At 40.2% G+C, this 14,052-nt stretch overlaps 1 protein-coding gene across 1 annotated transcript in view; it reads left to right on the forward strand.

Annotated features, from left to right (window-relative positions):
• LOC129370586 (rho GTPase-activating protein 32-like) overlaps positions 1-14,052 on the forward strand; it is an 88,663-nt gene that overhangs the window by 67,727 nt on the left and 6,884 nt on the right. The window contains 9 exon segments of the mRNA XM_055046666.1: positions 7,533-7,682; positions 9,007-9,109; positions 10,261-10,405; positions 10,895-10,977; positions 11,286-11,393; positions 12,312-12,457; positions 12,543-12,744; positions 13,582-13,727; positions 13,811-13,885. Of these exon segments, the coding sequence (XP_054902641.1) occupies positions 7,533-7,682; positions 9,007-9,109; positions 10,261-10,405; positions 10,895-10,977; positions 11,286-11,393; positions 12,312-12,457; positions 12,543-12,744; positions 13,582-13,727; positions 13,811-13,885 (1,158 nt within the window).

A 14,052-nucleotide genomic window follows, 5' to 3' on the forward strand; every position in this document is an offset into this window, starting at 1 on the left:
GACATTCCCTCATTTTCACAAGCTGACATTGATCTGTAACAAAATGTTTAAAAAAAATGACATAAAATATGATTGTGGGTATGAATAGGCATGCCACGATAACAACAATTATCTGGATGATAAGTTGTTCCAGAGGTTATTACGATAAAAGATAATATTGTTGTTTCAAGACAATTTTTAAGTAATATAATGATAGCGGCAAAAATAATAATTCAAGAACGCGTTCTAAAAGATCTGTAAACTTTAAATTCTAATGAATATTTCACACTGGAACTGGAAGACATTTTGAATATCCAAAATAAATAAAACAATGACTAAAATGAACTTTGGAGTCTTTGTAAACAAAACTCCTTCAAAATAAGGGCTGGTTGATACCAAATCACCAAACCTAGGACTTTTGTCATCCAGTTTTGGTAGAAAGAGAGAAAAAAAATACATAAATGATAAATCATGCCAATGGAAACTATTGAGTTTATTTTAGTTTATCATGTGATTAATTGATTTATTGATTATTGTGACAGGGTTAGGTATGAATACTTTAGCAAGGCACTCTACTAACAAGTCAGGCGTTATGAACAAGTGACTGTTGAACTATTGCTTGTTTCACAGTAGGTGAATAATTACAATGACTGCAGTCATGTAAAAACGGAAAGCAAACCATGCATCAGTTTTGAGGTGATATGCATCGGGTCATAAAGTGTTGACTCAATTTATTACGTCATAATGTGCTGTGTGGTTTCAATCATTTCACTCACATTTTAGGACCTTATTAGGTGAGTTTTATGTTCTAAAATGTCAAACTTTAGCACTGAAGGAAGTTGTTCCTAATTTGTATCCTGACTCCATTACACCAGACTGACCCTGAGCCTTTACATGCTCTGCTGCTCGTTGTATAAACAACATTCTCACGGTTCCCCTGCAGCTGTAAAACATTGCTGCTAGGAATCCAGCAGGTAGGAATTCATATTTATGTTTTTAACAGCTTTTCCTCTGCTGCATCAAACTGAAAGCATGTTTTCTGTCTTTTCCCCAAACTTCAATACATTAGCCATATGCAGGTTACTGCACTTAGCACACAGCGCTTAAGGTGTTATGGAAAATATTAGGACAGCTAGGACACGTTAAATATTAGATTCAGTCTGCAGCTTATCTTATGACAATAAGATACTTTTATTGTACTGCAGTTGCTACTTATTGCTGAGGTATTCATACATTTTTTTCTTTAACTGCCAACGAGGCCACTGGTTAATTATTTAAAGACAATATAAAGCTAAATCTGAAGAAGTCACAAGACAAATGAGGCGAGTCAAAAAGAGACAAACTCTTAAACATCAACAGGAAGGAGATACTCAGACTGTTGAGGAAGAATCTGATTCTTGTGTTCGGCTACAGTTTTCAAATCAAAACCATAGACAGGTTGGCAGCTTGAAGGCTTATCAAGGTTTGAAAAATGCACAGGTTGAAAAGCCCTCTGGTTTTCCACTTTACGGGTTTTTTTATTGATTAAAGTTATTTTAATGAAATCCAAAAAAACATCTTCCTTTTTTGTTCCTGCTGTATGGAGAGTGGGTGCTGCACACTTCCAGTCATCTGGCTAATACGCTCTTCCTTGGCTATTTTTTAAATATTTCTTCTGACAGCAATTAGTATACAAGCTGTTCTTTCTACGGTTTTCTGTAAGTCAGTATATCAATATCAAAGTAATCGAAAGTGAACATTGTAACTAATCATTGTTGAATTATTTTTACAAGTCAAAATACTGTTGCTTTTCTGATTTAGGTAAAGTGATTAGACTTTTTGTCACACTTTTTTTTTCTTTAAAAAATGTTTTTACTGAAGGTCATTATAATTTTTTTTATTATTATTATTTTTTATGGCTGTTAGTGACTTTTTAAAGCCAGGACTAGAGAAGTTTCCTCTCAACCACTGTATGCTGTTTGGCTTCTCCCAGCAGCCACCAAGAGTCAAAAGTCAGGCCACAGGAAACAACAGCCACCCAGCAAAGAATTAACCACAATTCACAGCAACCTACCCTGCAGATGGTAGGCGTTTTATTTGAAACAAATAGCACCTTGAATGTTGTCGCGAATGTTTTTAATTACAATTAAACCGCAGAGGAGAGCGGAGCAGCGCATAGCCCCAGGGGAGGTATTTACAGTGACATTTCTCATTAAGTTCAACGATGCCTTCAATTGCACTTGTAAATATTTGCTGGAAGTGGATTCAGAGGCGAGAAAGTGAGCAAATGGAGCATCGAGGAACGTCGTTGCACTAATAAAGCTGGGGTATGTCTGGTTCACAATCGATTGTGCTAAATGAGAATATCTCCTTTAAAAATGTAATAGTTTATTTTAGGTTCTACAAGTTGTAAATAAAATCGGGTTGTTGTCTTTTTTTTTTACATTTAAGTTACATTATAAACGCTTAGTTTAAACGCCAGTTGTAAAGCGGCAGCATTTTCTCTTACGTGGTGAACCGTTTGAAAGTAGCATTTCCGGGCGCCCTTGAACGTAGCATGCCGTGGAGCCTTTTGAAGTCGGGGAGGGCAGGAGTCTGCGGCGCGCGCTCTCTCCGACCTTTAAACCGGTGCGGCCCTGCAGTCAGGAGGCAGCTCGCGCAGATTTAGCGGAACTAAAGCCAGTTGTGCTTTGGACTCGAGCTGCTTTCGGAGAAGCGTGACGGAAAAACCCCACGGTATGGAGAAGAGGTAGGATTCTGAACAAGTCGGGACGTTTTGTTTGTTTGTTTTTTCTTTTTGTAAACATCTTGCGCTATTCTCCGAAGGGTTGCGTTGTTTTAGAGAATGTCCTTAACGCCAAAACTTGTTCAACTTATTTAATTTAAATTAGTCAAGTATATGTAATTACTTGGTATCTTGTGTCGGCCATTGTAAGTCCTTCAAAATGACATTTAAGATACTGCTGACTCACTTTTCCTGAATAAGCTTTTGTTCTCTGTTTAGTAGGGTGTAATAAAAGCAGAGATAAGTCCCGGTGGAAAAATTTGAATAGTCAGACAGAACCTTGTAAGGAACATGCAGGAAATGGTTTGCAATGTAAATATCTCTTCCACCTTAATAAAGCTTATCGTTTGAAGCCTCTCTGAGTAAGGAGGCGGCTCCCATTTATGTTTCCCCACAGCAATAAAATTACAGGAGATAACAGGGCGGCCTTTGTTTTGCATTTGATTGTGCTGATGGTGTCCTGTTGTCTGTGTTTCTTGCCCAGTTATTTATGTTCTCCTCCTCTGTGGAGGGTTGGAGTGAACATATGGAGCACCGACAGGCCCCATCTCTAGAACAGTTGCCTCTTTCTGGTGTCATCTATCCTCAGGGAGATGAAAGCGTCAGACGTTGAGCTGACCTCGTCATCAAACACTTTGAGCGTCCGTCTAAGCAGGGGTCACTGACAGTCATGACTGCCATTTTATTAGTTAGACTCCGCACTGCTGTTTACACACGTAGCAGTGTGCGGATGTCACCCTGTCAGCAGCTGTAAGGTTTAAACACTGCCTGGCTTGCTGTTAATTCTGTCAATAAACAGCGATATGTTTGGTAATTTTCTAGACGTTTTGTTGTAAAGCTTTACCAAAAGAAAAAAACAACAACTTTGACTCGCAGTGGGAAAACAAACGTTTTTAATTTTTCTGTTGAAGTTATGCTTAGGCTGCCAGAAATCATATAAAATAGACTTCCACATTCCTGTATTTCCTAGAGGCAACAGTGAGAAGAGTCTAAATTTCCTGTTCAGCAGTCTTAGATATGCTTGAAGACTCAACAGACTTGCTGTCGGCGCATCAGATATTCCAGTCTGAAGTAGAAATGTACCAAAAAGAGGGGGGGAAAAGTCGCTGCCGCTTCTTTGGAAGAAATAGTTTTGAATCAAGCCGAATATGAAGAAGCATGTCGGTTAACATTTTCTCATTCACTTCCTGATCAGAAGTAATAAAGGAAACTTTGTCCTATTCCAAGCTCTGGCCATTTCACTAGTGTATTTCCAGCTGAGCCGGCCCAAGCCATATGAGAGTTGAGTGGCTTCGTAGGACCCGTACACGTCCAAGGGGCTTTCAAGAGCACCGAGCTTACATGAAAAAATATACATATACATATTCATAGAATAAAAATAAAGAATAAGTACAAACTAAATGAACATAGAAAATGATTTCCATGTTATTTTCATAGTAGTTACATGAATAATAGGTTAAGAAGTTATTAGATAACAAACTGTTTATCAGCTGGTGCTAAATTCAAACAGTTTGATTAATGTGACACACCTAAATACCATTTGCATTTCAAAGTCCAAGTACTTTATTTTTTTTAGTTTTCTACTGTTATATGGTTAACATCAACAGCCATAATAACACTGGTATGACCTAAGTTAATTACAAATGACGCTAGCGATGGTTGGTACGCCACACACATAGATAAACATTCATCTTCAAGATCTGGTGTTACCCTGCTGGTATGAGGGACCCCTAAATGAAAATCTGCTTAGGGCCCCAAAAAGCTTTGGACCGGCCCTGACCTCTCCTCCGGCTCTGCTTGCTTTGGTCTGGTCTCTGTTTTACAGATGTTGAGTTGTCCTTTAGTCTGACCGCTGCAGACTTCCAGGTCGTATGACGTAGTGAAATTAGGTTCGGAAAGAACATTATCATTCAGTCGAGTTTCTTAAGAGATGCTGGTGAGTCATCGTAAATGCTGATTCAGCATGCAGTGAGCTAAGAGCTTCATGTGTAATCTGCTCAACTTCTTCAGATTTTATAATCAGCGCCTTGTGTTTGGCTTCGTCTTGAAGAAATGGGTTCAGGCTGCTGGCTACCATGTCTCTTTCTGTAAATAAGCAAGTCCCCCCGGTACCTTCTGGAGTGTCACATTGCCAAAGTGATTTTACGATGTTTGCAAACAATAACCACTCTGTCCCACCGGTTTGTAATAAACCTGTATTAGCAGGAGAAAAAAAAAATCCTGCTCATGTTCTATTCACGGTAGATTTACACAATAAGACTACTTAGAATCTGTTACTTTGTAATTTGTACATACAACCTAGCAGAAATACCCTGTGTGTAAACACTGCATGCTGTAATTAATTGTTGCTCCCAGCCTTTCACCCTGCTGCCGTCTTGGACCTTTTATGACTGTCATCCTGTGTGACAACAAGCAGATGGGAGTCTCAGTCCAGCTTCTGAGGCATGTCTGTCACTGAACTCATCTCCGTGTCGCCCTCTCAGCCAGTGACACGTCAGCGTGAGCCCGTACAGTTTGCACCATCGGCTTCTCCTCCTGCCATATGTGGCAGTGAAACTGAAAGCCCTTTCTGATGCCTCCACAGTGAGTAGAGTTAGCTGCATCAGCAGTCCCCGGCTCATCCAGTAGCACAGAAGGAATTTCTTCCAGGGGGGAAACTTGGAGCTCCACGCTTCCCTGATGTGGGAGATATTGTTGTTTTTGTGTGTGAGGATGGCTGAAGAGTAGGAGCCGACTCTACTGCTTCGCAACACAATCAGGAGTCCGGAGGTTTTTGCAGATGTTACTTTTCTCATTGTGAGAAGGAAAGGAATTATATACTTTTTGGTCAACAGTAATTACTTTAAACATTTCAAATATTCAATAACTGAAGATTTTGCAATCATTTAATGAATTTTGTGTTTAAAAAAAGTTTTTATTGTAGTAATTGAGCATTTTCTTGTCACGGCTGTGGGCTGTTATTTTCTTCCTGATTATTCAATCTTGACTAGTTTTTTTTTTTTTTTTTCCCAAAATGTATAGAGACAGCAGATTTTATACAGCTCAGAACTCCTGATTCTAATTTCAGCTGATTCCAGTGTCTCTTTCAGTGCTATGTATAAACATAAAATGTTTGTTTCTGATTTTGATCAATTCAGAATTGGAGTCCTTGCCAACAGAATGTGTATAAATAATACAATAGTTTCAGAAAAACCAGGTCAGATGGTTTCTCTCCAAATCCCTAAATATCCACAGATCTAGTACAATCATTAAACAGAACAAGTATCTAAAAGTAAAACCACTGCTAATACATGTATTCTTTTACATCCTATTTAACATGTTAAAAGGATGAAGCTCAGAATTACTAAACCAGAAATCTGCAGTTAAAGAATTTGACAAACGTTTCAAAATGGAGAAAGAAAATGATTAGAGGTCTCACATTAAGTTATGCTTAGTTTTCCATATGAAAAGGAGCAAAGCTCAGTTTTTTTTTCTTCACATCGACATAGAAGACTAAACTAATGTCATTTCAGTTATATTAGGATTACCAACATTTCCATTTGTTAAATGGCAGAACAAAGAAACTGAGTTTTACTTTAAATTCAGAATTTCCTTACTATTCAGTAGTTTTGGGTCAAATGGGACATTTAGTGAATAGAATCCACTTTGGTAATCCCAGCTGACCTGAAACAAGAGCAGTTTAGTCTGCAGACAGTGAATAAATATCCTTCAAATGTAACTCATCAGGTTTCGGCTAATCGTTGTGGCTGCCTGAGGAAACAGCTGGCAGCTTCTTGTTCTCTTTGTGGTTTCCACATACACCTCACTAATCCTCAAACTAGCAATAACCTCATTAGCAGCTTCCACACACTGTTGTTGTCTGTAGTTCACAGGGAAGTGGAGCTATCGGATTCCAGTTTCAAAAAAAGTTCAGATAACACTTGTGTTCTTGCGCTAACTTAAAGCTTCCAGCCTAAGATGAAGAGCAAATGCAAACTTTACTTACACAAAGTCCTGTTTATCTGGACTCCGATGCAGACAGCAAGAGGAACTCCCACAATAGTCGACTTTTACGCGACTAGATTCCTCTGAAATGACAGCACAAGCAGTTGCAGTTTTTCTCTTAAAGACAGGAAATGGTGGCCAAAACTTATACAGCAGTTTCAGAATTACTTAGAATGAACACGTAATTTAATAACTTCCAGAATCCAGATGTTATAATCCTTTAACAGAACAGTAGAATAACAAAGACGGGATGATATCCGACATGAATGCCCTCTCTGAAACAGTGGCAAGTTACGCCGCATAGAACGCTCAGGCCAAAACGATTCTGCAGTTCTGGGGTCAAACAAACAGAACCAGAGTTTGCTACTGTCCTCTCACTGGTGGCTAACTGGAAGGTTTTGAAACCGTCTTGAGAAGTGGACGGATTTTTTGTTTGCTTCTCTAATTGACGAACTTGATAGCCTTTCCCACATTTCTCCAGAGACGAAGAACGAGCTCATGATGTTCCTCCGACAGGCTATCTGGTTTTCAGGAAGGTGTTCTGTGTTGAAGGGGCGAGGACGATGCCGCTGTTGGATGTAGAAGATTCCTTTGTTGTTGCCTGGGAGGCGGGATCCGAGACCACAAACGCATAAAGAGCGACTTAGCATGAGAATGGAAACTCAAACACACAATAGGGCAGCTTGACCAGTTTGGGGTTTCTCTCTCCTGCATGGATTAATATGAGAGTCTGTGTACAGCCCACAATAAACAACCATTCTGATCACCCTTTGTCTTTTTCCATCTTCCTTCCTGCCTGTCTCAGTATCTAAGAAGCACGGGAAACTGATCACCTTCTTGCGCTCCTTCATGAAGTCCAGGCCCACCAAGCAAAAGCTGAAGCAGCGAGGGATCCTCCGGGAAAGGGTGTTTGGTTGTGACCTGGGAGAACACCTCCTCAACTCGGGACATGATGGTAATGTTGTTTTTAATCGAACACTTCCAGTTTTTGCATTTAAATGGGTATTTCTGTGTTTTGGTTAACACAGAGGCACTGAGTGAATCAGCAGAGAGTATCCGTTCAGCTTTCAGCTAACAGTTAGGGTTAAGGGAGGCTTAACTGCGCAAAAATGCTCCCTGGGGATGGAGATGTCAACGTGCAGTTAATATAATACACATCAGCTTTCCTGTCTCTTTCTGCTTCAGGAGAATCAATATTTACATTCATTGGGCACAGACTGTTTGAGCTTTCCTCAGGTGAGCCAAGGAGCAAAATGGAGTCCAGTCTCTACTCACGTCATCAGAGCCTGGTTTAGGTTTGCTTTAACCTAAATTTAGTCAGTTTTGTCTTTCCAAATTAGGGCTGAATCGATTAATCAGATTAATTGTGACTAATTCATTATTAAAATAATCGTCAACTCTTTTAGCAATCGATTAATCGATTACTCAGCCATTTGCTGAGAAAACAACTCACAGAGTAATCAAGCCAAAACTGTACACAAATGTGTACACTTTGCATGTAAGATTAAAAAACAAACTTCCTTTGTAAATAGGAGTCTAAAGTGTTTCTCAAACATCCCAAATTGCAAAACGAGTCTGAGAAGAACCCACCGCACCCAGAAGAACCTGCTTCTGGTGCCCTAGTGCCAAACACCCCAGAGCTGTTGTGTTTTTGATTTTCTTTATGTTGTTGTCGTCGTCGTCTTTCGGCGAATGAGCTGAGCCCGTCCAGCCTCTGAAGAAACTCTTCCTGCTTTCATGTTTGCTCTGCAGCTGTGTGGAGTCAATCAGAACAGCTGCTCCCCTCGACATCTCATTCTGTCTTCCTCTGACTGGTGTGTGTTGGTGGGAGGTCTGGAAACTCTGCTGCACACATACACATTCTTACTTTATGTCTTCTATAAACAGGGAGCACATGTAGAAAACTTAACATGTCAGTATGATTCACAGAAGCAGAATGGAGGAACTTTTGTTGAAGGTTTATTTGTTCCCAATATGCAGACACACACGCTTTAACGCTGCGTGTGTGTTGGATTGTCTCAGTCACAGGCGTCTTATCTTACCATGGAAACATGTAACATTACATTACATGAGGATATTTTTTCATTTAGAAAGTGCTCTCCCCTTTTCTTTTCAAACTGCGTTACGTTAAGAAAGCCTGCAGACGTTTTCCACCAGCCTGATGATTCCCTACTCAACCCTCAACTGCAGGGCTCTCTGTTCATGGAACTGTAGCGCTCAAATCAGACAAAACTGATTGGAAATAGATGACATGCTGGTCTTCTATTCTGTGTTGGCAGTGCCCCAAGTCCTCAAGAGCTGCACGGAGTTCATCGAGAAGCATGGCGTGGTGGACGGCATTTACCGCCTCTCTGGGATCGCTTCAAATATCCAGAAATTGCGGTAAGGAGGCATTTCCTGGTGAACGGAGTTTGAGCTCAGAAATCGTTGCGAAGACCTCCAGGCTGCTCCAGAAAAGTTGTCACTTTCTAATCGCTACATAGACGGTGGTGTAAAATCTGTCATGCTGATAGGAAGCAGAGTTTCATGTCATTAAGTTTCCAGGAGCAAAGCTTTGCATGTAGAATGGATTCCTGCTTTAAGTTTGATGGTCCAGCTGCCAACGTTCAGTAAACTCACTTTATACTGGTTCACTCCTTGGTGTTTCCTTCTTATTGGCATCAACTCAAGAGTAACAATTGGACTTGTCTGAACAGTGGCAAGTTTGCATGTGCTCTTGTTTAGATTTTCATTTCTAATGTTTGTTATTGGACTGCTGAAAGCATGAGTGGATCTCCTTTGATTTTGCTCATTTTGAACAAATCCTTGTGGTGTTTGTGTTTTAATTCATTGTCTCTTTCATTTCCTGATGCCATAAACCGCACCCATAAGTGACGAGTAATTTTTCATCTGTGAACTATTCACAGGGCTTCTGCACATTAAGGTCTGAGTCTGATTAAAACATTCCTACATGTTTTGTGTCAATCGTTGAGGCTTAATCTGAATTTTCAACAAACTTATTGGTAACATCAGTTTGTGAAACCTATTTATTTTAGGACACTATTTTTTCTCCCCAGATTTTTTTTTTTTTTATTGCTTTTTACAGGTGTAGAGCTTCCTAAATCACAGTATGGTTCTTAACCCAGAAACCCAGTTTTTAAGTTAACTATTAAAAATATCAAACATGTACAAACTGCTTTAAGGAGCTGCTTCTAACAAATCTAAGTAGATAATTAAGCAGAGCTAATTTAGATAAAAAATGAACTACATTAATAATTTTTTTTTTTTTTTTTTAATCACATTCCTGGATTGGAAGGCGAGCTTTGTATTGTGTCGTTTCAGGATCTGTAGAGCAACTAGATACATTTCTTTGCTCTCAAACATCCAGACTATGTTTGAAATTTAAATTTGGGAAAGCATGAAATTCTGAAAAGGAGAGTGTGTTGCACTTTTTTCCTCCACAGATCCTCCCAGATTCATAAATGATTCACAGTTGCATTTTTCTGTCGTATTAGCGCCTTGACTGCTGCTATGTTATATGTCTTCTTCACCAGGCATGAGTTTGACTCGGAGCAGATACCTGACCTGACCAAAGATGTTTACATCCAGGACATCCACTGCGTCGGCTCGCTGTGCAAGCTGTACTTCAGAGAGCTGCCCAACCCGCTGCTCACCTACCAGCTCTACGAGAAATTCTCTGTAAGCAAAATCCCCCACGTAGATCACATATGGGTGCTTGGAAAGTTTACCTCTTGGTGCAAAGTTTTCTTCATCCAGGGTGTAACAGGAATGTTTTGGGCACTCCCTCTTGTCAGACTCGCTGTAACTGTTCTTGCTGCACAATTGTTTGTAATTTTTCTTTTTTTTAAAAAGTGAAATTCTTCAAAAGTGATGGCAATATAAGTCAGAGAAAACCCCCAAATATTAGCATTTTACCTGACACGCCCTGTCGTTAGAAATGCGGCCAGCCACACTTTGTGACTTGGAATACAAACCTCCTCCAAGCACAACAGAGCCGACCCTGAGGCCGAGGTAAATGTTTTCTGGTTGCCAGGGCTGCACAGGGCAGGATGGGGGCTTCGCTAGTTGCTAACTCCACTCAGGGGCTTTTATACCAGCAAAGAGTAACAATGTGTTTAATATTGTTCCCTCCTGCCATTCATCTCTGGCCTTGGTTTCATTGTGAAGGAGGCTGTATCAGCAGCAACGGACGAAGAGCGACTCATCAAAATTCATGACGTCATTCAGCAGCTTCCTCCACCTCATTACAGGTCAGTGTGGTAGCACACTGCCATCTGCTGGCAGTTTAAGAAACCTTGGTTAAAGCTACTTTGGACTTGTTCATGTTTGCTGATGTTAAAACTTAAAACACACTAAAAGGGAGTAACTTAGTCCAATACAGTTGATCCCTCCTGTTGTTTGTGTGACACAAATAAAAGTTACTCAACATACTCCAAAGGATTTATGGACTTATTAGTCCCTAAATCTAGTAGGTACAGTGGCTAGGAAATGACTCTGCAGGGATCATTAGTTTTAACATTACCAGCTGAATCTCTGGCGATTATTATTGGATTTCCAGGACCCTGGAGTTCCTCATGAGACACCTGTCCCGTCTGGCAGCATTCAGCTACATTACCAACATGCACACAAAGAACCTGGCCATTGTCTGGGCGCCCAACCTGCTGCGGTAAGAGTCATCATGGTCAATACCTTCTTCAGTTTTTAATACTGTGCTATTTACATGACAACCTAAAGTTTTTTTTTCTTCAGTTTCTTTTTGAGGATATTTAGTAACAGCGTTCATTCAGAAATCTGTTGGCTGCGTATTCTGTAAAATAGAGGGGATCTTGTGCTATATTTAACCATTTGTTGATTTTCTTCTCCATTGTGATACATGTAGACAGACCGTAACAACTGTACCACTAAACTGAGCTATTTTGTGTTGCAGATCTGTAATTAAATGTTGCGGCAGCAACAGCACAATCTCTTTTGATTGTGTACCCCGTAACGTATTTGCCAAGTCAGCCAGGAGTTTCAGCTAACAGTAATCAATCCAAACGAGGCTCTAACACTACATCAGGTTTAATTAGTTGAAGCGGAATTTAAAACATTTCATCATTTCAATACAGAATACAGTAATTATTTATTGATCTGTGGACAGGTACAAAATGTTTTTGGGTAGAGTAAACTTCAGTTCATTTTGACTCATTAAATGTACAGGATAAATATTGATTAGATTGTGTATGTTTACATTCTTCTGTTTACATTGTTCTGCACTTCTGTCTTTCAAAAGGTAATGCATGTCATTTCAAGGCCAGTCATATATACATTCCAGTTTATCCTTTTTATCAAACAATGCAGTTAAGTGTATCATTCAAATTGGTTATAGTTTTCTATCTTAGGATCCCAGCAGACTGTATCAAGTCATTGACTTGCAGCATTTACTACTCCTGGATGAACACATAGCAACAATAAACAATTGCCTGCGTTATGTCCTTATGTCACAATACGTAGAACAAATGGATACTTTTGAAAGGATGTGCTCAGGCTTCTTTTACTGTAATTCTTTATTAAAACAAGCCTGTTCTGTATTTTGTTGATTCAGGTCAAAGCAGATTGAATCTGCCTGCTTCAGCGGCACAGCAGCCTTCATGGAAGTACGAATACAGTCCGTAGTGGTGGAGTTCATCCTCAACCACGTCGATGTGCTGTTCAGCGCCAAACTCAGCTCCCTGATCAGAGAGGGCACAGGTACACACAAACATCTCACTGCTGCATGTACTGCAGGCTCCATGTCTACATTACTGCCATTCATTTCCTGGAACTGCATCACCAGGACACAACTCTCTATCTCGACCCAAATCCCTGCTGGTTTCCTCACCTTCCACCAAACTTCTGAGCTTGGAGGAGGCCCAGGCCAGGACTCAGGCTCAGATCAACTCTCCTGTGACTGAAGACAGCAAGTACATCGAGGTGGGCGAGGGTCCAGCCGCCCTGCAGGGGAAGTTCCACACGGTCATCGAGTTCCCCACTGAGAGGTTTGTCATGTCAGTGCTTCATGAAACAGTCATAATTTGGAAGGAAGTGATTAAAATCCTGTACTCTGTCTCTCTCTGCTGGAAGCTTTCTGAGTATTTAACAGCCACATTTCAATCTGTACAACCAGATTGTTTAGTTTTTTACCTTTATTTAAAGAGGTTGTATTAAGTAATATTAACTTTTTTGTGCTTTACATCATGTTATAATGTTATATTCTAATCAAAAACATACCTGGAGTGTTTCCTTGATTCTGTCATGCCTGTTTGAGAAATCCTTTAATCCTTAGCAGTCCCATTAAGCTGTGCAGAACGCCTGGGTGGATCAAGCACCACTTTCGAGTCACACCTCCTTCTCAGACCTGTAATTTCCAAGCTTCCGAGCTTTTGCCTTATAGAGCCCTGCTCCCCTGCTAATTTCCCACCCAGCTCCTTCAGACTAGCCAAAAGCAATTAGCAAATACTTGGGGGAACGGCTCAGCTGCTGAGCTCATTATACAAACTGCTTCTCAGTGAAACACTGGTAAAAATGTTGTTCACGGATTAATGGAGAGGTGATGTTGTCATGACTTCCTGAAGACGAAGTTTCAAAAGATCAGGAGTTGTTAAAGAGACATAGGCCTAATTTCATGGCGCTAAATTACCAAGTCAGATTTATTTTAAGTCATATTTGATATAAAAAGCATTTTTATAACAATTGAAGGTAGCATATTTACTTAATTGTACTATAAAATGGCACTATTTGTGTGAAAAATACATAATCCTCCCCCTGTTAAAACATACCTCGGAATGGGTTCTTTAAAAATCTGCAATCTTCTAATGTTTAGTGATGCTCTACAGGAAAAGGCCACCTATCAAATCCAAAAAGTCCCCTGTGGGAAGCTGGCGCTCTTTCTTCAACCTCGGCAAATCATCTTCTCTGTCCAAGCGGAAGCTGCAACGCAACCCCAGTGAACCCAGTGAGTTGAAAGCCATGGCTCTCCCCGGTGAGTCTGTAGTGCTTTAACTAAACAGCAGCTGTCTGTAGGAACCCAGAAATGTGCATTTAGAAACCTGTGTGACGTTTCAGGAGGCCGAGGCGACACGGCCACATTAAGGTCAGCTAAAAGCGAGGAGTCACTGAGTTCACTGCACAATGTTGAAGGTAATAATTTATAAGCCCTCTGGTGCATTTTGACTCAGAATCCTTGTGCTTGCAGAGATGCAGAAAAGAATTGATTTTATGCAGAATTACAATTCCTCATCATGGGAATTCTGATCCAAAGCGCTCAAAAATCGATTTTAGTCTCCATAATTTTTTATGTTTTGAAT

Source organism: Poeciliopsis prolifica, unplaced genomic scaffold (assembly GCF_027474105.1).
Source record: "Poeciliopsis prolifica strain line A6 unplaced genomic scaffold, Auburn_PproV2 SCAFFOLD024, whole genome shotgun sequence".
Classification (NCBI taxonomy): Eukaryota; Metazoa; Chordata; class Actinopteri; order Cyprinodontiformes; family Poeciliidae; genus Poeciliopsis; species Poeciliopsis prolifica.